This window comes from Falco rusticolus, chromosome 4 (genome assembly GCF_015220075.1).
Source record: "Falco rusticolus isolate bFalRus1 chromosome 4, bFalRus1.pri, whole genome shotgun sequence".
Lineage (NCBI taxonomy): Eukaryota > Metazoa > Chordata > Aves > Falconiformes > Falconidae > Falco > Falco rusticolus.
In genome coordinates this window covers 75070777-75095048 of record NC_051190.1, presented here as the reverse complement: position 1 = coordinate 75095048, position 24272 = coordinate 75070777, and the positions used below count along the sequence as shown (strand labels likewise).

At 38.8% G+C, this 24272-nt stretch overlaps 1 protein-coding gene and 1 long non-coding RNA gene across 2 annotated transcripts in view; one reads left to right on the top strand and one right to left on the bottom strand.

Moving 5' to 3' along the window:
* Positions 1–5396: 5396 nt before the first annotated feature.
* Positions 5397–24272, bottom strand: part of LOC119146750 (pituitary tumor-transforming gene 1 protein-interacting protein-like) — a 33371-nt gene continuing 14495 nt past the window's right edge. The window contains exons 4-7 of the mRNA XM_037384914.1: positions 23941–24049; positions 20281–20349; positions 13823–13869; positions 5397–7018 (exon numbers count right to left, since the gene is read on the bottom strand). Coding sequence (XP_037240811.1) covers positions 6969–7018; positions 13823–13869; positions 20281–20349; positions 23941–24049 — 275 coding nt within the window. The 3' untranslated portion in view covers positions 5397–6968. The remainder of the gene's footprint in view (positions 7019–13822; positions 13870–20280; positions 20350–23940; positions 24050–24272) is intronic.
* LOC119146751 lies at positions 7025–10078 on the top strand. Its single transcript, XR_005103820.1, has 2 exons — positions 7025–7231; positions 8003–10078. It is a non-coding gene; the product is annotated as an uncharacterized LOC119146751 (long non-coding RNA).

Below are 24272 nucleotides of genomic sequence, written 5' to 3'. Positions count from 1 at the left end.
CCCTTTTAGTATCTCTTTCACTAAAGATGACTATCTGTCCAGGCGTTTGTATAGTTCATTTTTGAACCTTCTGATACTCGCTCTCTCCATAGCCCTGCAGCAGCTAACTCCAGAAGGACTTTATCTGTTTTAAACTGATCTCCTACTAGTTTCATTGAGTGTGTCCTAATTCTGGTAACGTGGGATTACAGTTCTGTGCTTACCTTTTCCACTGCCTTATTTCTGTAAACCTCAGTCATCTCTCTCCTCTCACCCTCTCTCCCTCAAGTCTGAATTGCTCCAGCCCTTTAGGCTCTCCTCACAAAGCGAAAAGTTTAATGTAGCAACTGACACCCTTTATCACCTTCCTGACACTCAGTATTCTGTTAGGGGTTCTTTTGGCCACCGTATGATTTCAGAGAATTGTCAGCGACAACTCTCAGATCCTTCTCCTGAGCTGCAGGTGCCAGTTCCAAGTTCAGTGTCACACACGCATGGTATTTTTACTCAGCTACTTTACTTCACATTTGTCTATACTGAGGCTCATCTGCCCACCTACTCCATTTTGCGAGGTCTTGCCACAGACTTCTCCACAACTGGTCCTGCATTATCGTCAACAGACCTGGAAATGTCATTGCAGACCCGGAAATCTCATTGCAGACCCTCTCCTCTAGGTCACCACCATGCTGAGTCCTAGCACCTATGCCTGGAACACCCTAAGGCTCATCTTTTCCGTTCTGAAAAATTATTTGCTCTCCATCCTTTAACAAGCTTTCAGACAAATTTGGTTCTTCAGTAGTATCTGGTGTGCAATATTGACAAAGACTTTTTGAAAATCCAGCCGTATCACACTCAATACATAAATTTTATGTGTGCTCACTAGCACCTTCCTAGAACCCAGGAGATCAGGGAGGCAGGATTTCCCCTTGCAGATGCTGCATTGATTCTTTTCCACACCAATCTCAATTGTCCAGTGCTTAACTGATCTGAATTCACTCTGTAGTGATCGAGATTAGTGGAACTTCAAGAACATACAGGAAGAAGATTGCAGCATTAAAGAAAACTTTGGTACTTCTGTAATACAATAGGCAAAATTGTCACCTTGGAGATTACCACCTTGAAAAGCTGCAAACCCTGTTTTGCCAGGGCTGAGGACTTAAGAGGTCGTCTCGTTATAAGAAGTGCCAAGTTCATAAAAAGGAAAGAGAAGTAATGAAAAGAAGTAATGGGAGCTTGAAGGACTCTCCTTGAGGGCAACAGTGGTATGCGTGTGTGATGCCTGAATTGATGCATGGGAAATTAGTAACTAGGGCTGGTCTGAGAACACCAAGTGCCTGATTCTATTTCAAGCCAGGTGACAAGTAGGGGTATAAGGAAGGTTGCCCTTGAGATGCAGGTCAGAGGCATAGTGAGCTCAGGAACTGTGACAGAAACTGCTATGAAAAAACACCTCAACTTGGGGTAATTAAACATTTCCTAATCCTTTTTGCTGTGCTGCTACTCGACAGCTCTTTGCACAGATTGTACTGAAGGTCAAGGTTAAAAAAAAAAAAGAAAACCCCCTCATCTCTGGACCAACTGCAAATAACTTTATCTTTGTCCTGCATCTTACTTCATCATGTTAATACACAAACAGATTCAAGCTTACACGGTTCTCAAAGTGACTTTGCTTACTCTATTACCCATTTATCTGCCACACAAGCACTTGACTCAAAGTGACAGCTCAAAAGCTCTGCCCTCTATTACTTTTTCTTGTTTAGAAGCAATTGCTGTATCAGCAAGAGAAAAGTCACTCCATTTGATTAATAATACATACTGATGGTCGAGACATTCAGTCAGAAGGCTGATAAACTTGCTAAATTGCTGAAATCCACTGGCACTTTTCTCTAGGTCGAGACTTACCTTCTGCCCGCCCTTCCTGCTTTGTGGAAGCTCAGGTAAGACACCACTACATAGTTTCTCTGTAAACTGTGCAAGATAGGTCTGGAAAGTTTGTGGGTTTCAGCCTGACTTCCTACAAACATTTAGCCTGGCTATTGATAGAGCAAGCGAATCAACCTGGCAATGTCTGCTATAGCAATACAATGTAGCTGCCTGTTTTGATTTCTATTTAAGATGACAGGACATAACAAAATACAAAAGCAAATCTCATCAAAGACATGCAAAAGAAAACACCTTTTCCTGACCACTGCTCTATGGTTTCCCCACTACCTATTCCCTTTTTGCCTCCCTTCACAACTTTTCCCATTCGTGGATGGTTTAGTTCATTCACTGTTTGCACATTGCCCAGCCTTCACCACTTCACCGTGGCTTAAAGCAGCCACGAAGAGCCAGAGTGGAACAAAGAATTTTGTTCTCCTATCTGACATTTAACATCAGTTGTAGGAACTCAGCATTAGAAAAGAAATCAGAAACTGTTTTTTTGATAACTACAGTGTGTTGTTAAGGACAAATGCACTTGAACTCGCACATAACCAGAGATACATGACAAGAAGACCTAAACATGAAGATGACATGGAGTTGACAAGATACAGCTCTGGGCTTGAGAGCCAATGCATGCTTTTAAACATTGAACCAATTGATACTCCCATGACAAATCCAAAGCCTTAATGATGCCACAAGAAGACTAAATGTGTTTGCTCAGCCAGAGATAGAGCACAAACCATGTGAAGCCATTAAAATAAACGAAGGATCTATAGGTTTTGGACTTGGCTTGAAGGCACCAGAATCGTGGCCCTTTCTTTTAAGTTTTGGGTGAAGCAGCATTTGGGGAATGGTCTCAGCAGATTCTGTCAAGAGTCACCACGCAGAAACCCAGCTTTAGGAATATTCAGAAATGATGATACTTCAGTCACAAAATGCCACTCTCTTACCTACTTTGACAAGCACTCCCTCCTCTCTGTCCTCCAAGCGGCTGTTCTAGGACCAGGCCAACAGAACAGATAAATCAGTCAATCAACAACAGACTGGGCCCTCCTGTCTTCGGAAAGATGAGAGCACAGGTGAGCCTTGAAAAGCCTCCACCCACATCACCTCCCTGGTTCACATTTCGAAGCGCAGGGCAGTCAGAGATGCTGCCCAATTAGAGCCCCAAAACCAAAGGTGAGCAAGCCCAGACGGGCAGGAACTGGGGGCACAGCCACAGGCAATTGCTGCCAGCTTCACCATCCCCCCCAGACTGCTGACTTCCCCACTCCTGCCCTGAACATCTCCCCATCATTTCCCCTCAAAGTGTCTTTTTTACCTTTACTGTGTTGCTGTTTGGCCCCCTGGCACTCAGGAGGAGGGGAAGAAGAGCATGCTAGCTGATTCTCTCCCATTTCTTTCTGGACCAACTAAAAATCTACAGAACTGCATGTTCAGCCACTCCTCAGGCACGTACTTAGTGTAATAAGAAACTACAGTTTGGCACACTGATTTTTTTAAAGGATAGATGATAAAACTATGTATGGGAGTCTGAAACAAATACTGTAAGAAAAAAACCCACCACCAAATAAACAGAAAATTGACTCTTTTTCAGACTTACTTCTATATGCCTACTTAATACTCAAATAACAATCAGGCAAGACATGGTGCAGACAACTTAATGGACTCATCAAATGCAAGATTTGAGAATTGGCAAAAGGTATGTTCCTGTATTAAGTTACAACAGTATGCTTCAACCTACTAAAATTCTCTTTACGTAAATAAATTACACTTAGCAACATTACTCTTAAAGCTGACCCACTTGAGTTTTCAGTACTGGAAATTCTGTTCTGTGCAAAGATAAAACACACATTTTAACTTCTTCATTTATGAGATTGCTCTTCTTTTCTGATAGTAGTACCTTCACTACTAAAATCAACAAGCAAACCTCACAAAAGTTTACTAAAATACTTTTTTACCTTCAATACTAAAATCAACAAGCAAACTTCACATAAAGACAGAGGAAAGAGAGACTAGAGTGTGAATGTAAGGGAGGTCTGAGATGATTAGCAGAGATATTATAGATAAGAGATATTATTGCTCTCCAGCTTAGGTTATGCTGGTTCCCTACTTTCATTTGGTTTATTTGTTCTATCCCTTCTATCTCTTTTGTTGAAAAAGTGTGCAGGAGGGGCAGCTCCTACTGAAAACGATAAATGCTTTAGTCTGCACACCTGAAAAATAAAGATACAATGTCACCTCTTTCTACAGCTGTTTTCCCACTTACCTGTAGCTACACTGAAGCACAAAGACCAGCAACCTTTCCTTTTTTTTTGATAAGCCAACTCCAGCGTTTCTATAAAAATAAGAAATTCTGACACACAGGAAAGCAAAGAAGCCTGCAATTAATGTATGGAAATAAGGATATTTTCCATTCAATTAATTGCTCCAATGAACACAGCAAAGAAAGGTTAAATAATTTGAAGTCTGAAGATTGTTTAGGGATTTTTGCGTTTTCCATTAAGCTTTAAGGCTCCTGTCCACAGTAGTCTCATTAAACTAGCAGTTTCATCTTTAACCGTGTAAGCAAAATTACGTATTATTAGATGTCTACCTTGACTTTTTGCATAAATTACAGCCTACACTATGAAGTTAATGGTTAGTATATGGCAAGTCTGGTTAAGATAAATTTGACCATAGTTGTTACCTTTTGATGCCCACAACTGTAGCTTAGTAATGACAAGTTAACAAGATGCACAAGATTGCATGGATTTCACTCAACCTTCTCTTTAAATGCAGCACCCATTCCATATTCCCAAAATATTTTGGTTCCCCAAGTACTTCACCAGCTTTGAAATTGTAAGAAAGGTTATCCCTCCTCCCCCTTTTGTTAGAATACATGACAGCCCTTCAAATTCTGTAACAGGTGCTGAAGAAAAACGCTTTTCTATCAAGTCAGGGATGTCACCACTTGGGTTGTGAGACAGCAGGCAGACCTTCATCGTCTCTGCAAAAGTTACCTCCAGGGAACACCATCAGCGTGTTTTATTTCTACACTATCAACCCACTCTTATCACAGACCATCACTCCTCAAAGACAGCCATTTGAAAAATACTTCAGACTTGACAATAGCTGACAGATGAAGAAATACATGAAATTAAATGCAGTGCCAAATAATAAAGTGCTAAATAAGAGTCAAGAAAAAAAGAAAAAAAGGAAAGCTGGACCATTTTTCTATTAACAGGAATTACAACACAGACTCAGGAACTAGGAAATATGTTTTAATACAGATTTCTGAGAAAGAGGTAAAAATACTGAAAGAATGGAAGCGAACACTGTACCAGAGAAAGGTTCTCTGGCACTGGAATGAACTGCAATTCACCTCATCACACCTACGAGGTGTAAAGATTTTATTCTGCGAGAAAAACAGCAGAAGCAAAAATGCACCCTTTCTGTTCTCCCAAACTCACACTCGATCCCTTCTTTTAAACCAAATCAATTTAAAACAGACACAGAACAAAATTAAATGTTTATTTTAGAAACACTGATAAAAACATGAACATCTTCAATACTGTACATGTGTTTAATGCACAACATACAGCAAGGGAGGTTACTTAAAGTATACAGAATAAATGGGAACTTTTATTACACTGGGGGTGGAAGAATAACTCTTTGCTTGTTGCATCATATTGGTAAGCTATTAAGAACACTCAGTGAAAAGACAAGAAATAAATCTTGTTATGGAAATACCAAAAGAAGAAGAAAAGGTTAAAAAATACTGCATTCTTTATGGTACTGGTCTGGAGGTAACTTCCTCCATAGCAGCCCATAATAGTACTGCACTTTGGATTTGTAGCTAGAACAGTGCTGATAACACACCAGCGCTTTGGCTTTTGCTGACCATTGCTTGTGGAGCATCAAGGTTTCATTTTTGCCACTCTTCCCACTCCAGCAAGCAGGCCAGGGCAGGCAAGAAGCCAAGAGGGGACACAGTTGGGACAGCTGGCCAGAACTGACCAAAGGGATATTCCAAGCTGTACAGCATCACGCTCAGCAACAAAAACTGAGGGGAGGGTAGAAGTCTACTTCTGGGAGGTGGTTGATTGCCTTTGCATGACTTGTTCCCCCGACCCTCCTTTTCCCTCACTTATTAAACTGTCTTTAAACTTGACTCAAGAGTTTTCTTGCTTGTGCTGTTCCCATTCTCTCCCTCCTCCCACTGTAGGGAGGCAGGGTACAAGCAGCTAGGGTCAACATTGCTGAACTTGGCATTTTTTTTTTTCTTTTTCCATTAAGCTTACATAGGAAGTGTTCACAGTCAGATGTACCTAAACTTAAGAAACATCAGTCTATGCTTATTTCAAGAATGAACTCCTTCCAGTTTTGCTAACTGAAGTAATTTCTTTTCCACATCAGTGATATATCCAAAGTACATACCCATATATTTCCACAACCGAGTTCTAATTTTCAAAGTTAAATACACTACCCTCTCTCAATCCTCAGACATGACACTCTTGAAGACCTTTCTTTTACCCAGAGGGGAAAAATCCGCTCCACCTAGTTCTCACTTTATGGTAGTACGTAAGAATGTGACTGATGTATTTTCTCATCAATACCAACCTCAGATATTTCTGCTGTGGGAAGTCGTGCTTCCATGTTGCCTTTATAAAAAACCAAAAGATACAGTAAGGAAAAATCTTTATTTAGGAACATGTAAACAACTGTTTTAAGTGGCAGTTAAGACTGAATTCAGACACATGATTATAACTACTACCATCTACATCAAGTAATGAAATACAGTTTTAAGAGGAGTAAAGACAGTATTTTTCACATTTAATGTTGCTTTAAAAAAATATCAGCAAACATTTCAAAAGCACTTATAAAAAAATTAGCTCTATATAGGTTGAAGATAGAAACATACATTTCATGAAGTCTTTATCCACACCTAGTTTTACAACCAGGCAAAAGAACCAAAAACCTTTTGGGGAAAAAAAACCAAAACACCAAGAGAGCCCAAAGGGCAAATGAAAACAAACTATCTTCCGCTAGAGCTGGAACTCCAGAATACAGGAAGGTGCTCAGCTTTATTCATTCTCAAATCTGCTGTATGGATTATCGGAATCCTGGAGAAGACCTGTAAAACAGAACAGGACTGCATTTATCATTTTCTTACCAGTACTACATAAAAATCTTGAGTTGTTGACAACCCTACTGTAATAGGTACTCCATATAAGAAAACCAAAAGGCAATTCTTGTCCTATCATAGTTGCTCTATTACCCAAACTCTCAATAATAAATTTAAAGTGTTCTTAAGCACTCTTATTTCTCAGACTATAATCACAAACAGGTATTTTGTGCATTAGCAGGAGGAGAACATTTCTCTGCGAAAAATTCCTATGGAAAAGACATTTCTCATTTGTGAGGTATACTCCACAAAATCCATTTGTGAGACAGTTAATTCTACAAAAATCTACGTGTAGAGATTGCTCAGGAAGAACAGATTCAGACTGGCCAGTGCATAAATTCAAGTCACTGTAAGATCATCCTCCTTTTAAAATGTTAGATGCTGCTACTTTGACTTAAGTTCTACTTCAATTATAGACTACCAGCTGTCACATTCAGCCACTTACAGCATTTCTGCAATAGGACAATGATATCCAAGAACAAACGAATATCACTTCCACATGCACTAAAACCTCCAGGGACCACAACAAGAGCATCACTTAATTCAGGTTGCAGTATGTTTTCATGAAGTTTTTTAATGACTTTATCAGAATACTGTTACTGAAAGCACTGCAAAGCCATCCAATTATGCTGAGTGTTTGGATATGCCATCCAACCAACATTTTCTGTAAGGATTAGTCATTGAGCAATTGCTGTTCCACACAGCAATTATTTCACCAGATTTCAGCCAGGAAAATGTGCATACTGAAAATAAAGAAGTCCCATAAGAGTCCAGAGGCTGACTTTTGTGAAAGAACAGTAACACTACTGCTACCTGTTCTACCAAGATTTTTGTACTGATGTCTGCAAGCCCAGACTCTTCTCTAGCTCATTTCTTTAGGGCATTGGAGACAGAAGGCACCTAAACCAAACAACCCCAATTCCAAATGTTCAGATTCACAACAGTGGAAGTGTAAGATTACACCTGTCACTGCCCAATCTTATAGAACTCCTCTCAGACCTTTTCATACCATACATACCTTTTGCACGTGCACCTGCACACAGATGTTGACCATTCAGTGTTCTATCTGCAAGTCAAAAGCTAGCGGCATTGAGCGCAAACTATACTATTGCCTACTTCGTTGCAGTTGTTGCACTTCTTTTGAACTGCCAGGTTATTTTAAGATGTCAATCAAGAAGCACAACTGCTTACTGCTGATTATTGTATCAGTAGCTGCAACTACCTACCTACCTGATAGGGAACAGCAAATATTAAGGAATAAATATGAGAAATCCTGTAACTCCTCAGATTTACAAGATTACAAGCAGTCAATTTGTAGAATGTTAAAATCAAAAACCAGCCCTCATATGTAACGGCCCTTACTTGTCAAAGAAGGATTAAGCCAGTCACATTTATAAAGCTTCAGTCCGGTAACATCAAATACAGTTTGTTTACCTGGTATAGTACCTTGCATCAAAAGTACTACCCCTTTCTGTAACTGCTTTTAAAAATAATCTTTTGAACATCTGTGCAATAAGAATATGGTTAAATGACAGCATTGTCAATAATTACCTGTCTACAATGTTTTGAGACCTTGAAATTTTTTGTATTTTTAAATTTCTAGAAAGCAGTTACTACTTCTCAAACTTTAATCTTACCTTTCATGTGTTTAAACAAGGATTTTTAGTGTCCATTAGTCTAGCTGACAAGCTATATAAAGCTTATAAAAAAAGCTCTTATCCTTGGCCTATTATTCAATCTTTAGTGCCTTCAGATAACATTCCTGTGTTAATACCCCAACCCAAATACAGAGAAGAAACATTTATTTTATTTCCAGACCACCCCCACTGCCTCCCTTTCTCCAGAGTTAATACTTTGGCAGCTAGATCTATGAATCCTAATGTATCTAGCTACCTGAAAGACAACCGAGTAGTCCAATTCTCAAAATTTTTTGCACTATTTGTGTTTTACCCCTTCCAAATACAAAACACATCTACACAACATTTACAGAAAATTAGCAAGAGTAGTAGAAATTATTTTGATTACATATATTTATATGTAATAAAAATTAGAAGTAACATATTTTTATTACAATTAGCATTGCACAAACTCCCTGCACTCATTAAGTCCCACTTAGAAATCAAGGTGTCAAATGTAAAAAAGTTTTCCGGAAGTGACAAAAGGTGGTACTAGTTTCCCTGACAAAATTAGCTTAGGTTGCATGCTACTCCCTCTACAGCCTGGCAAGTGCTTATTACGCCTTTCTTACATTTTATCCAAGATACATACCTGATACTTCATAGGTCTGAAAGCAGCACAGTAAAAACACTGTTCTCTTACCGCTTAAACAGCTGAAATCCAATGGAAACTATGCTCTACATCAGTAGTGCCAATTTAAAATTAATCAGATGATGATGTAAGGTTCCCAATGAACTTTTCCTGTACTACTCTGAGGCACAAATATACTTTTATCTGCACCTGCCCCAAAATACTCAGTCAAAAGCCCTTTTAGATAACTAGTCCTCATATTTCACGTGAATGTGCCACTTTTACTCATTATTGCAGATGCCATTCCTGCTTTAATTTTACTGGATTATATTTAGGACTGAATAGGTATAATTACCCACAATCAGGCATTAGTATGTGTAACTTCAAGTTCTCTGATCTGTTTTATTGTACAATACTGGCACTAAACAGGCATTAAGAATTATGGGTCAATCCAGTGTGAGTATTAGTGGTCATAATTTCAGAAATTGAGCTCCCAGGAAAAAAGGTACTCCAGAAGAAACGGCAAGCCCTCCTTCCAAATGAGGATAACCACAGATTTTACAATATCCAATAGTCCTTGCTCTCAAATCTGCATCCAGTGTTTAAATTTCTTTTATCCTCAGCATTCTAAGTACATCGTAAGATTATATCAAGTGAGAGGAAGGTGACAGCAGCTCATCACTCGCATCAATTCTTACTGAAGAAGTTGTATCAGGCTCCAGTAAGTGGACAAAAAGCAATCCAGACACACATACAAAAAAAGGCACATGACAAAAAAGCTCCTGTCAGCTGCCACAGCTGCTTCTAGCAGCGGCACTCAAAGAGGAGCCACAAGCCTATGCTAATTGGATACCATGTCTGGTTCAACTACAGCTCATGTGCTGCCTTCAACCAGACATGAGAGCTCTCTCAACTGTTTCCCATTTGACATGAGAGTGACTACCCAACTTGTAATTTACACTTACAGGTTCAGAAAAGTTAGATGATTGTAGCTTCAGGAGTCTTGTTTGCAATAAAGTCCATTATATGTTACTGCTGAACTTCAATATTGACATACTGAACACTTACAAGAAATTTTAACGTCTTACTTCTATTTACCTGCATTCTGAGCTTAATATTTGACCTACTCAGCAGTATTTAAGAAACACTAAAAAAATTTTGAAAGGTACAGTGGTCAAGTATCTTTCATCAGCTTGTATGAAGTAATGAGTCCTCCTAATATGTAGGAAATGAAACAACTGTAAGAAATTAATAGCTCTTCCCAGCAGATTCATTTATATTACATACTATGCTAACTATGCAGCTTCTCAAGTAATTTAGATCTGACTCTCATCACATATCAGTACTGCCCAAAAATAGAATTAACAAGTGAAATATTTACAAAAGACTGTATATGCTGCAAAAAAACCTCAACTAGTTTGCTGCATGTCTTCACCCCTCATGACACTTCTCCTTATTTTTAACCCCCAGATTAACAACCCTATTCTTAACAAACTAAATAGCTTTAACTGTATAGCGATACAATGTTTCCCTGCTTTGCATTTGGAACACTAAAGAAGGTCAAGACAAAATATCTTGAACAGAAGAAAAACTTACTGTAACAAAATACTGAATATAAAAATCAATGCCTGACATAAAATAAAGGCAATAGGATTACATATCTTTAAATAAGTTGATCAAAACCTTTGCAGAACCGAAGCAAGTGGCGTGGAAGTCCAAAACCATGAAAGGCAGTAATTTTGTAAAAATGGAGAGAAAGAATCCTTCCACTAATACCAAGCAAAATCCTGAAATAAATAACAAAGCAGCTTCTCGCTAATGCTATATTGAGCATACAATAGCAGCAAATGCAGCAGCAATTAAATTGTAGTTCCTTTGTATACTACACAAGCTGCGAAGTACTCTGATTTCTGCTTTAAAATTTTCTAACAGTCAACATGTAATTTGTGTAATCACATTGCATTCATATATGTGAGCAATTGAAAAATACTATCAAATTGTGCAACAAAGAAACAATTCAAAGTGTGTATTCCTGGTTGCTAAAGCTCTCTATTGCTTCCAATGCTCCCAAAGGACTGTGGCTAGAGTGACACCTGCAATGCATTATAAATGTGTAATTACCATTTAAATGGGGTAAGGAAAGCTGGTGGGTGAAATGGGAAAAGGCATTCCCTTCAAGCCAACCAAATACTGAAATTTCAGGCATGTTCATCTTAATCTACAGAGTCAGGTTAACAAAATCATTGTCATTCTGCCACTCGTCCATGTCTACTTAACTGAGAATCCTCTCTGCAGTGCGTAAGAGCAAAATAATCTAGTTTCTCTGTAATTATTTGCAGCAGTTTATTAGATTATGCTTAATATGCTAACATACGTATTTACTAGACAGTGAGAAATGATGACAGATAATCCAAGGCTAAAGCAAGATTTAATCTATTATGTCCCACTGAATTATTTTGACTATCATTGTCTGCATGTTATCAGAATATGTTACATACATCAGCAATAATATTTGGGGATTTCAGAATTTATATATATCGTCCTTCAGTTTTCCTCACTTAGGTACATCCTTTCAGGATGTGCCAACTATTCATGTAGGAGTTTTGGACAGAAATGAATTCTGAGAATCCAGGCCTCAAATAAATATATCTGATTATATAAATTATTATTGTATATGCAATAAAGCAAACCTGTCAACAAGTAAATTTTATATAGAACTTTGCTATTGAAATTTAAGTTTTATAGTTGAATTACAATCTTTTGCAGGTAAACTGCATTGCAAAACATAACTGCAGGAAGAAATTAATATGCCTGACTCTTTGTAAGGTACACTGTCCATTAACACAATGAATGTATGAACTTGTTTCCAAGTCATTGATAGACTAACAAGCTTCAAGGCGGCAAAAATGACACAAGCTCCCATGTCATAGTATAGCTACAAGCAAGATTTGTTGAATTTGGTGTAGGTATTCCAGAGGCACAGACTTGTACAGTTTACTCTTCAAGGAACTCAAGTACTTCAACAAAGCATTCTGCTAAGATCTGAAAGTTAAGCACTGAAGACAGAATTGTCTTCACTAAAACACAGGACCATCCAGAAACAAGTGAACTAGTTTCACAAGCAGAATGTAACTGCACACAGCCTTTTGAAACACCACTTAACCCCAACACAGCGCTTTGGTAAATTAACTGCTATACCGAATTCAGGACCTTGTTCGCTCCTTAGCTGCACTGCCTCAAGGACATCCAAAGTTCTATCTGTATCTGTACAGAGTGCTACCTATTGTTTTAGAGGCATAGCCATTTTCTTAAGTTCTTCACCAGATCTATCCCAATGATTGAGACTTGTTGAGATTAACCCTACAGTCTCCTCTAAGGAGGAACAAACTCAACTAGTGTGTGGTGTTTTGTGTTGTTCTTTGGATTTCGCTTGGTTTTTTAAAGTCTGGACTACTGCTGTCAACCACCCAAACCTCTCAAAACTGAATATACAGGGTCAACTATCCTATACTATAAACTACCACAGCTTGTGACTGATGTTTAACAAATATCGCTTCTAGTTTCTGCAACATTCTTCCTCCTGCAGCTCAAGCTTCACAGTGGTTTTCTTTTCCTCCATTCCAGTAGAGGAGCCTATTTTTGCAGATGTTCCCCAGGCAGAGGATTCCCTGTAGACTGTCTGTATCACTGCTGCATGAGCCAAAGGGCAGGCTGCAGATTCAGGAAGGCATTCCAGACTCTGCCAATCAGTTTAACAAGAGGATGAAAATTAACAGTTTTGAGTGACTGTTCAGACCCCTAGAATCACCTTCTCTGACATTAGTGTCATTTGCATAATAAAAAGTGCAGCATAGTTTTAGCATAACTGTCTCTGAATAACACAGTATTACTAACCCTATGAACAAATCAAATGAAAAGTGCAAGTACTGACAAGCCTAGATAATAAGGGCCTCCTATACAACACAGCAGGTCTTGCAATATTCTTCTCCTAGACCACAGCTCCACTTAAAACCAAAGAAAAACCAACAGATTTCATCTGTACATCAGGCTGCATCCTCCATCCTTCTTTTTTAAGACAGATTTAAAAAGCTTGCTATTTGCTGATGATCTTCTATCCGCCTTTAATAACCATGAGTCTGCTAGCCAATTTCAACTAGATTAGTTTATCACATTCAAGAACAAACAAACCAACTCCCCAAAATCAGTACTCTCACTTAAGAAGAAAAAGAAATATATTTTAATCAATACATAAGTGCCCACCCCAAGCAAACACCCCATCCCGCGTATTTTCTCTCGCCCAGTGTGAGAGTCAGTGCAGGAAGAGAACAGGAGCATGACAGTGACGGGATCAGGTGTTCAGGTGACAGAAGACATGCATCAGTAGGGAACTGCACTTGATTACTTCTGCTGCTCATAAAGCAGCTTGTTTCTGCTGTGAATTTTAATAATAATTAGGAAAAAGGAATCAATTTAGGTACTGAATATCAAAACAAGATTACCACATACCATACTTCTTACGTATTTCATCATGCTTCAGTTTTCTTTCATGTTTCCTGGAACAAATAAAGGTATCAGAATACAAATTACTGTTTTGAGCTGTAAGCAAAATGTAATTACATCTGAAAGAGACAACAGCATTTTTTGAAATTAGTATGAAATGACTGATCTCAAAAAAATCACTTTCAGTTACATAAAGTGAATATAGATAAAATGTGTATCTTTAAGATTCCCTATAACTTTTCACTAATCAATAATGTCAAAATAAGATTTATTTGCAAGCATATACAGAAAACACCAGTATTTTCTTTGAAGTAATGCATCCACATATATATGTACACATACACACAGAGGTATTCATCTATACATAACAAGCAAGGCACAATATTGGAAGATTCTCTGTTTTCCCAGCAAGGAGCATAACTGTAAAATTTAGCTATTAATGCAGTGTGTTTCAGAATCCTAATTCAACATATTACTTCTTTGTTTAACCAGTACAGCAAGTATAAGTGAAAACTACTAACTTCTAAGATCTAGCATGGTATCCATGCAGAGAATGAAATAATGTGCTATATGAAAATTGAATGCCTCTATGTCATCTAATTATAAGTCAGTTTTCAAGACTATCTAATATTGCCAAACAAATTATTCACGTAAACCAAGTGTCTGATCAGCCAGTTTCTTCTTCCCCTTCATCCTCTCCCCTTTTCAAAGGTTAAGGGAGGAAAAAAAATGAAGGAAGTTTAAATGGAAATCGTTCCATCATTCCTCAGATAGTTCTCCTGTACTTCAAAGGGAGCATCTATTTTGCTTAGTTTAAAAGCAAACAAAAAGTTCCCACACAACTGTTTCACTAAGATGATCCAGGATCTATAGATTTTGATGAAAGGATAAAGTTTGGCAAAACAATGTTCCTCAGAAAAAAACCCAAGTGTTTGTTGCCCCTATCAAAATTCAGCCCAGCTAGACAAATTGTGACTTTTACCCAATTCTAATTTGCACATATTCAGCAGAAAGCTGCTAAGCACCGACAGCTTAATTCAGCAAAGATCCCATCTGCCCTATGCATATTCCATCTCCAAACAATTCTACTGCTAATCAGATCCTGTGTGTCCTCAGAAGCAATTATCTGCTTCCTACAGGATAAAGGGCTGAACTGGCCTTTCCCTGCAACTGCACTTCTGGAAAGCATGCAGATAAAAGCATGATTAAAAAAACCCCAAACAAGACAGACTCAAAACCCTCCACTACTATTTCCCCGAGATACCCACCTCCCTTACATTCCCTTTCACTCTTAAGCCCAGGCAGCACAGAAAACAAAGCAACCTGGCCAAACCGCAGGAGGAAGAGGAACTGGGGAATCAGAATGATGAATTGGAGTTCATGTAGATGAAGGAAGTCAGGAATGAGAAGCTGGAGAACAGGAAGACAACTAGTCAAGCTTACCTACTGAGGGTAACCTGACCACAGTATTCTTGTTTTCTGTGTTGCGCAAGACGACAACATTACATAAGGCAAGGAATCTCAGGAAGAGAATAGAGAGATTCTGCTTAAAGCAGCCTTCTCCTGTATAAAATCAGACCTTATTTCTGTTTAGTTTCCATGTGGTATCATGTGACCTCAAAACAGGTTTTTTAGTGGTGGTACTAATGGCATGTTATTCACTGGTGTGCATGCTCTGTGTGAAATAATGGAGACACACTGCTGCAGTTTCAACTGAAATCCGAATACTTCAGCAGACAGTCTGAATCTGCCCTGAACACAGAAAGCACTAAATATCTGCAAAAGAAGGGTAAGGAGGGGGTGGGAAATTAGGCTGTGTAGGCTTTAAAATATTAGCAACACTTTAGGATAGTTCCCTAGGCTATTCAAAACAAAACTACCAAACATCTGAAATACTTACATTGTTTGAGTTTGAAGAGTAAAACCATTAATATTTGCAAAACATTCAAACTTTGACAGGCAGGCACGACTATACCATATCACTCATGACTAAATCCCTGCACAGTATATAAGGTTTAGGTATACATCAACAACTGAAAAGAATCAGATACAATTCTGAACAGGCAGTCACTGAATCAGCCACCCAGAGGTGGCTTACTGCACTGTTCACACCTTACATCATGATCAACTGAAGCCACTTTACAGTCTTCTGAGTTGGTTCTGTTTCTTAATACTACTGTTATTACTTCATCTTCTGTATACTGAATTCTTGGCTCTTCATGCAAGTCGTCCCCACTGCTGTAGGCTGAGAAAGTATTTTTCCTAATACTAACAATTCACATAATTTTCCATACTTGGTTCTTCACAAATGAACTTCAATCTTTTCTTTCTTGGCATGCCCCCTCCCTGTTCTCCCTTACCAGTATGCTACCAAGTTATACTTGGCAGTTTACATCATTCAAGATCTCATTGCTTTTCATTGTTTATAAACTCCTAACATACAAATCATGGTTTAAGTTATATAAATCTAACATATAAATGCGTCATGTATTTGCAGCTGTAAATAATTAAGGGGGTACAGAAAGAGACTCACTACTTGACACTACACTTAATTATTCTTCTTGTTAGAGCTGACATGAAGTCAAACAAAGGACTAAAGCTATGCAATAAGATACCTGTTTTCCTTCAGTATTAGTCAAAAACTGAATTCCAGGTTTCCTTCTCCTCCCGTCCCTCACTCTAGGTGCAAACCAGTGATTTTTAGCCTTCTCACAGAAGTGACAACTAGTTTCATGCTTGTGAAGACAAGCAAGAGGGCCAATGTCATTACCCTCACTCTTCACTCTAAGAGCCACCTAGCTATTCCAAAAAGACACTTCCTAAGTGTCTGTAGTAAACTGAATTTTAACACAAACACATTATAAACTTACAAAGCAGACTTTTACTGTATACCTGAAAAGCCAGAAAAAATACCAGTGCTGCAATTGTCTTGAAGCTTGCAAAAAATACTAAGAGTAACACACTGTGCAGCTTGGGCCTCCTTATTTGTTTTTACCATTCACTAATGGAATCATGAAATGAAGCTCCCGCTAGTCCTGTTCTCTTTTGCCAAGTGATCTTAACAGCTGTATATAACATAGCTGTATCCCACAGAAAAAAATACGACTGGAAAAAAACCCGTAACAGACAGACACAAGGTCAGTGCTGTGCCTATTTTCCTCCCATGCTATTTGTTTGAGTATCTATCCAACTGTTTCCAGAAACTATGTAAAGAACTTCACGGGTTGTAGAAAGGAAAGACCACACAGTACAATACAGCGTTTTCCTCTGCAGTTTGCTGGTCAGAAGTGGCTTGAGACTACTAATCTGTTCGACAGACTACTGTTAGCAATTCATCCTCCTAAGGGCTTACAGGAAGCAAGCAGTAGGTAGGGCGAGGTGCTCTGGTTGCTGCAAGTGACCTACTCCTCCTGTTTTTCCAAAATCCCCCAGTCACACACACAACAAGCACGCATGTTCAGAACACGGGAAACACGCCAGAGCTGCTGCTAAGCTCTCTCCTGCCATTAGAACAGTTTCTCTGTTTCACAGACACATTCCTGAGACAGGCTAGAAAAGAGGGCTGCTTGCTCTAAGGCTGCAGCAACCACTCTTGACAGAGCAGTCTGCTCCCAGTGATCCTTGCTCCTACACCTAATTCAGGAACAGTGTTGGTCTTAGCTCTGCATTACTAATTGCCCAGTGCAACACCACGCTCTGTGCGTGCACAGCAAACCCCTACACTACAGAAGTATCTTCTGGACTTCCTACAGATTAACTGTACCAAGAATTTAAAGTTGATACACAAATCACAGTGGAAAGGTTATGGTATGCAATCATCTCCTATGCACCCGGTCATAAGCCTTTGATTTATAATAAACATAGGTAAGTGTTGATTTACCTGAACAATGTAGCGTGTATATTTCACCACAAGGCACATTGTTTTGGCATAGAAGATTTGATATTCCTCACAGGACCCCCTCTCTTTAGAAGGGAACAAAAGCACTAAGGAGAAACATCACCTTCTCACCAGCACTCTGCCTGTTGCGCCGTGACTAGTTAGAAGTGGGTTAACAGGTGAAAAACTGCCCTTTTTTCTGATCCACTGCAAGTCTTCAACATCACTTATCCGATAACTGCGTGGTACAACTATGCTCGAGTACACTTCCTGAACTGGCCACCTACTTCTTGCCTTTCTGTGCACATTCAAGCATAACACTTCCAGCTCACAGATTAAGATGTTTATGAAAACATTCTCATCTACTCTGTTCTTGAATAAAGTCTGAATGTACCTTGAAACGGTGAAAGGGGAAGTAACCGCCTTCTACTCTGTCCCCAAATAAATGCTTTCTTTGCTTTTCTCCCATCCCTGGATTCATGTTGTCCTTGCATCCTGTGGATCCCAGCAATCTTATAGACACAGGCTGAGACTGTTCACTGAACTCATCCAACATAATAGAAAGCCCTCAAAAAACCTCACAGAAATGTGAATAGCTTTCTGCAAAACAAATCTGGCATAGCATAGAGCTATGGAATGTTGTGCTTTGGCCATGAAAGAGACGTAGAGTATGTTCTTTGCATCTGCAGCTCACAGTTACATCAGAAGTAGAATGTCTTTACACAAAATCTAAAGGATTTTAGTAGCACCAATACACTTAAATATACACCTTTCAAAACAGCAATTTTACTTCAACTACACTGAGATATATAATTCTCATCTTCCCTCTGCAAAAAGTTACTTTTAAGCTTATGCTTTCCTGAACAAGTACAAATACAGAATATACATTACTGCAGCAGTATGTCTGTACTGTTGAAAACAGAATTTGTGGGAAACAAAAAGAATTGGGTAAGTTTAAGTGCTACCAAACTATTACACAGCTACCAGAAAACTGAAATAGATATATTAAACTGCCAGCACATAACAGCTTTAAAAACCAAAGTAAGTAAAAATTACAAAACCAAAACTAATCATTCAAGCTTCGAACTAAGTGAAGCTCTGAAAAATTCTTTGTTAAATGTCCCCATTGTATCCTATTCTAATTCCTTCTCTTGCCAAGAAGTTTAGGAATTTTGTACAGGGTTAAGGACATATCAATTTAACCCATTACAAAAGAATCTATTCTGCTTCCTAACATCACAGTGCCTACGTCAAAGCCATAACCGCTGTCAGATGCAGGGCAAACAACTGCTGTATTTGCTTGTATAACCTGGCAGTTCAGAACCAAATCACAGATTTACATGGAGTAAAGATGAGAGACTCTGCCACCTCCTGTCAGTCAAGACATGAGTGACAGTCACTACATCTGTAAGAGATCCTTATTGGCTCCCACTTTTGTGCTCAGTCAGAAACATAACAAGTTTGAGCAAACCAAGCACGTTTGCCTACCTGCCCTGTCTTCTTAACGCACATTTTTAAGAAGGAAACTTAATGTCTTCATGCAAAAGCTCCACAAGGGATCTCATCTGGAAGCATGCCTTGCTCCCTGCAGTCCCTGCTCACACTATGAACAATCTGTCTTCAGGAGAAAACAGCAGGCACTGGCAAGGCAGTGAAGGTGCCCACCTGTTACTTGGCAGCCAAGTATTTACAGAACATAACCAGGAAGCGGCAAATCCAAGGTCAATTTCCTTGTCAGTCTGTGGGGATTCAAACCCACACCAGAGAGCTCTAAGCTAGCATCAGTTTGGCTAGGACTCTCTTCTTGCCTTGCTGAAGCTAATCCACAACTGATCTCTGTAAAGACCACGAAAGGAAGCCTGATTCAAAAGGTACAACTGGGCTTGTACCAGGTATCATAGTCCTACCTACAAAATTTTTTTCTCTAAAGAATAATGTAAAAGCTATGAAGAATCACTAGAGAGCTAAGCTATAAAACTACATCTCAAGGAATACTGTTCTCACCGAGAAACACTGTATCGCTGCCGATTCCAGCACTTCTTTCTACACTGTGCTATAGCTTTAACAGAAAGGATGGAAAAGTGGAAATAAGTAGTCTAAAGTGAGATCTGAGCCAAAGTTTCCTATTTCCAAAAAATGTCTGATAGGTACCTCACTATCAACTTCTCTACCTTTGCAAGCCAGATTTCAAAAGGAAAAGAACCAGTTACCAAATGAATCCAAGGAGTGGTTTTTACCCCTGAATCCCAGCCTCACTTAGGCATTAACTCATGCCACAGACAAGAGTAGTCTAGGACAGACTAAGCAAGACTTCAGACACATCCCTCCTGTTTGCTCTTGGCTGGCACAGAACACTCCTAGTACCTGCCACAGTGAGCAACCACCTGTTCACTCTTTGATCACTTATGGAAATACAGGCTCCTAATCAGGTTCACAAATTGCACAGTAAGCATTGTAAAAACCTGACACTGTCATGCCTAACCTCACAACGCCTCTTTGTTTAGTACCCACATACTCCTTCGAAGTGCAGAATACTCCTTTATCACCACAAAGTGTACAGCTACATTATCAAGCTGTCAAGACTTACCTCTGAAGAGACTGTAGTCTTCGTTCCTCTTTCTTTCTAGCTAGCCATTCTTCCTCTTCATCTGGCTTACTTAAAAAAAAAAAAAAAACAAACAGGAAGGAAAGAAAGCATAAGCGAAGAAAAAGTACTTTCACTGCTAGGCAATCACTGTTTAGTTGTATGACTTATTTTCAAAAAGGATTTATAGTCTGACCTGAGATACCTCTTCACAGCCATATAAAATTTCATCGCTAAGTATAATTGACAACTTCATAGAATTATCCTTTCACATTTTATAATACCCAAATGCTTCACTCACTGTAGTAATGTGCCCTTCAGGCTCCACGGGACAATTTAGAGCCTCTTAGGAACACGCTGCAGACCGTTTCAGAAGCAGGACTCCTACCTGCCATTTTCCCCACGTGTCACACCCATTTTAGAGTAAGTGTACTACACATGTACACTTAAGTCCATTGTTGCCCCCTGGAAGAAGATTGATGGTCTTAAGTCTTTGATGTCAGAGCAATTTATTTTTTTCAGCTACCATCACTATCCAATCTCAAGCTGCCCCCAGGAAAGCAGTCAGTGTGAACTATCTTGGCAGCTGTCTTCCCTGTTCCAGAACAAGCAAGGATTTACCCGAGTGCATCAACTGTGTGATTCTGGGAAATACTGAGCCTACACAATACATCTGAACTGTGCATGTGCAGATATGCCCTACTGAATGCAAGCACTTAAGCTCTGTGACCTGCCTTGGAGAAAGCTCAGCTTCACTTAACCATTAGATAGACCATGTAAGAATTACAGAACTCTAAAGCAAATGCCAAACTCTTTATTTATCTGGGGTTTTTCCTGACCGAATTAATGAAAATTCTTCAGGATTAGTGAATGGACACCTGCCATGCTTCCCCAGCTGCTAATCATTTTTCAAAACTGAATGCACTATCTGAAGATGTTTGATATGAATATTTACAATATAACACACCTGCTAACAGAGAAATAACAGTTGTAGTACCACACATCTGCAGCAACCAACATACAAGTTAAGCAAGAGTGACATCCAGTGGTGAATTACAGCACGTCAAACGTTTTACCAGTTCTGGTGTCAGAATTGTAAATCTGAACTCAAATTTTCCATCTGCTCAATCAGTCCATGAGTCTCTGAATATCTTAGTCATTTAACTAAAAGCCAATAATTCAGAATCCATGTAATGTTTCACATACAAATCTTCTAGTTCCTCTGCTTCCACATACAAAAACCCAGAAAAATCTTGGGGACTTTTAGCAGCAGGAAACACATGGAACAGCTCACCTTTATCGGGAAACAACACTAGACCCTTCTGTAAAACCAGTCAATTCCCCATGTTAGCCTGTCCAGGAAAATCAGAAGCTCCCATTCTTGGGGACCCTTCTGCAAAACTACTTTATTAGAGATCTCTGTGTATTGTAACTCTGCAAATAGTCTCACTTTGCACTGGTGTTGCAAAATATAAAACCATCAAATAAATAAAACGCTGGTACAGGATTCGTAAAATATATTTCTTCCCTACAGTTAAAAAAATTTACATATCTTCTGGTTTCTAGACACTTTGAAGCAATTGAGTTTTGCTTCAAAATTCAGAAAGTCTGAAATTATACAAATTTAAAAGTAGTTGTTAAACTAAAGAAGTCAGACAGTCTATTTAGCATAGTTTCATGAATAGTTATACCTGAAGTACATGGAACCAGACTCTTAAAAGTCCAAATACAAGATTTAAAAAATAATGAACTGAAACAACACACCAACAGTTATAGGATTCCTGTGGTAGGGATGGACTCTGGTAAGCCAGCTATTTTACTGTTGTGGGGATTAATGCACCTAAGTACTCTCCATGTTCAAGGAAAAGATAAGCGATGGCTTCTTAAACATGGAAACCCCACAGCTGAAAAAAAAAACCCAACACCTAGAAGAAATGCTGATGCTTCTGCAAAGCAAGGTTAGACCCAAGATCTGAGACAATACATCTAGAGTCAGTAAAACAGATTAATACAGCATTTCTACAATTTTTCCTTCTTCCAATTCATTAAAAAACAAAGCTTCTTTTGTGGAAAAGGAATCCCCAAAACCAAGGAAACTGAGCAAAAGAATTCCTGCTGAGAATCAGTGGTTTTAAAGCCAGTAATATATCAGGCTTCAGTGTAATAATACATCCTGAAATAAGCTGGACCCCACTCTGACAAGACCTTTAAATCCTCTAAGCGTCAGAAGATTAAGCTTGACACCTTTGGAGTCCTGGCATAAGATGACTCTCAACTAAACCTCTATTTTTAGAATTAGATGTTACAGTACTGATTGACAACTTAGCTACTAAAACTGAAGTCTGGCACAAATCTCTCTTTCACAGGAATCAAGCTTTATTTGTTGGCATGTCAGCCACAGGGGACTAGCTCAGTTCTTCTGCAGAGGACATTGGCAGATCTTATGTAAAATCTAAAACGGTTCTATATGGCTTCAGGGCTTATCAGCACAGGGCTAAAGTGTTATCAATTTTTGCACTGAGACAGATTTGGTAGACCAATCTACCAGCAAAACAGGTGCATGCATCTTCCTCAGGGAAGAGAGAAGGGAATGAAATGTTACAATTATTTTCTCCTTTCTTAAAGCCACAGATGGACCATATTTCTCTGGCTTGAAGGTCAGCACTAAACACTGTACAGCTGTGGAAACTCTTTAAAAAACCATCAAACAAGAACAATTAATCACAGGTCTTTGAAACAGTACAGAAAGTATTTCAGATCAAGAAGTAAGGTCCACATTTTGTGTACACAAGAAGCACTGAAGGACAAAAAGAACAGTGCTAGCTGAAACTACACTGCCCAGAAACCCAGACTCTAAAACTTCAGCGATAGAAGGAAGCATATTGTGGTGTCCCAATAAACAGGGCTTTCCAGGTATGTCATTAAGGAATAAACACTGATCACTTCACATGGCAGGACTGACTCACTTTTTTCAGCTCCTCATCAACTATTTCCCTCCCTTTGAAGGATATTCACCAGTTGGAGGACTTGTAAAACTTTGCCATTACTGGCTTACTTCTGCAAGATCTAAAGAACATTTAAGTTTTTCAGTATTACTTTACTTCAAAGTAAGCCACTTTTAATAACTTAGAGCAAAAAAGCATCATCTTACATTTAGATTTTGTGGACTTGGCAAAGGCAGCTAATCACTTAGACACTGTCTGCTGACAGATCCTAGGGCAAACTCTGAAGCATGGACACCAAGTGCTGTAGAACACTTGCGCAGTTACTCGTTACCCACCTGGTCCCTTTTTGCTGTAACATGAGCTTGCCTTGAATGAAATTATTTGTTCTGTTATCACAAAAAGCAAGTATTTATTTCATGAAATATTTCATGTCCACTCTTAATAAGGAAGTGTAAAATGTAGAAGGGTAAAGCAATAGCTTAAAGAGCACATCTGTGATGGTATCATAACATCACTTCAGTGTCATTCCAGCGTAATTTCCAGGGTCATAGTACCATCACTAATCACCTCTTTCTGTTATGTCTCAAACAAATAAAGCAAAGTGACCAAAATTGCTTCCAAATGAAAAGATTCTTAGTATAGTGGAGAGTAAAAATTGTAGGTAGGTAGGGAACACCAGCACTCAAAGTTAGTACAGGAAACAAATAGACGTATTTACCTCCTGGAACGCCTTCTGCAGTAACAGCAGTAACAGCAACAGACTGCTACAGACACCAGAATGAGTCCAGCTACAACAGCTATGGCAATAATCAAAGCCTCAAAGTTTACTGAAAAATATGAATATATTCAATTTGTTAGACTCCAGTATTAACATTTTTTTTTCTGATAATTATTCCCCTCCTTCCCAAGCACTTTTTCATCTCTGTATGCACAAAAAACCCAAACACACAATTCTGTGCAACTACCCCAGTTTAAACTCACCGTATCACATTTGATTTTTGCTGCTATGCATAATCTACACTGAACAGATATTACATAAAGTTACTCTTT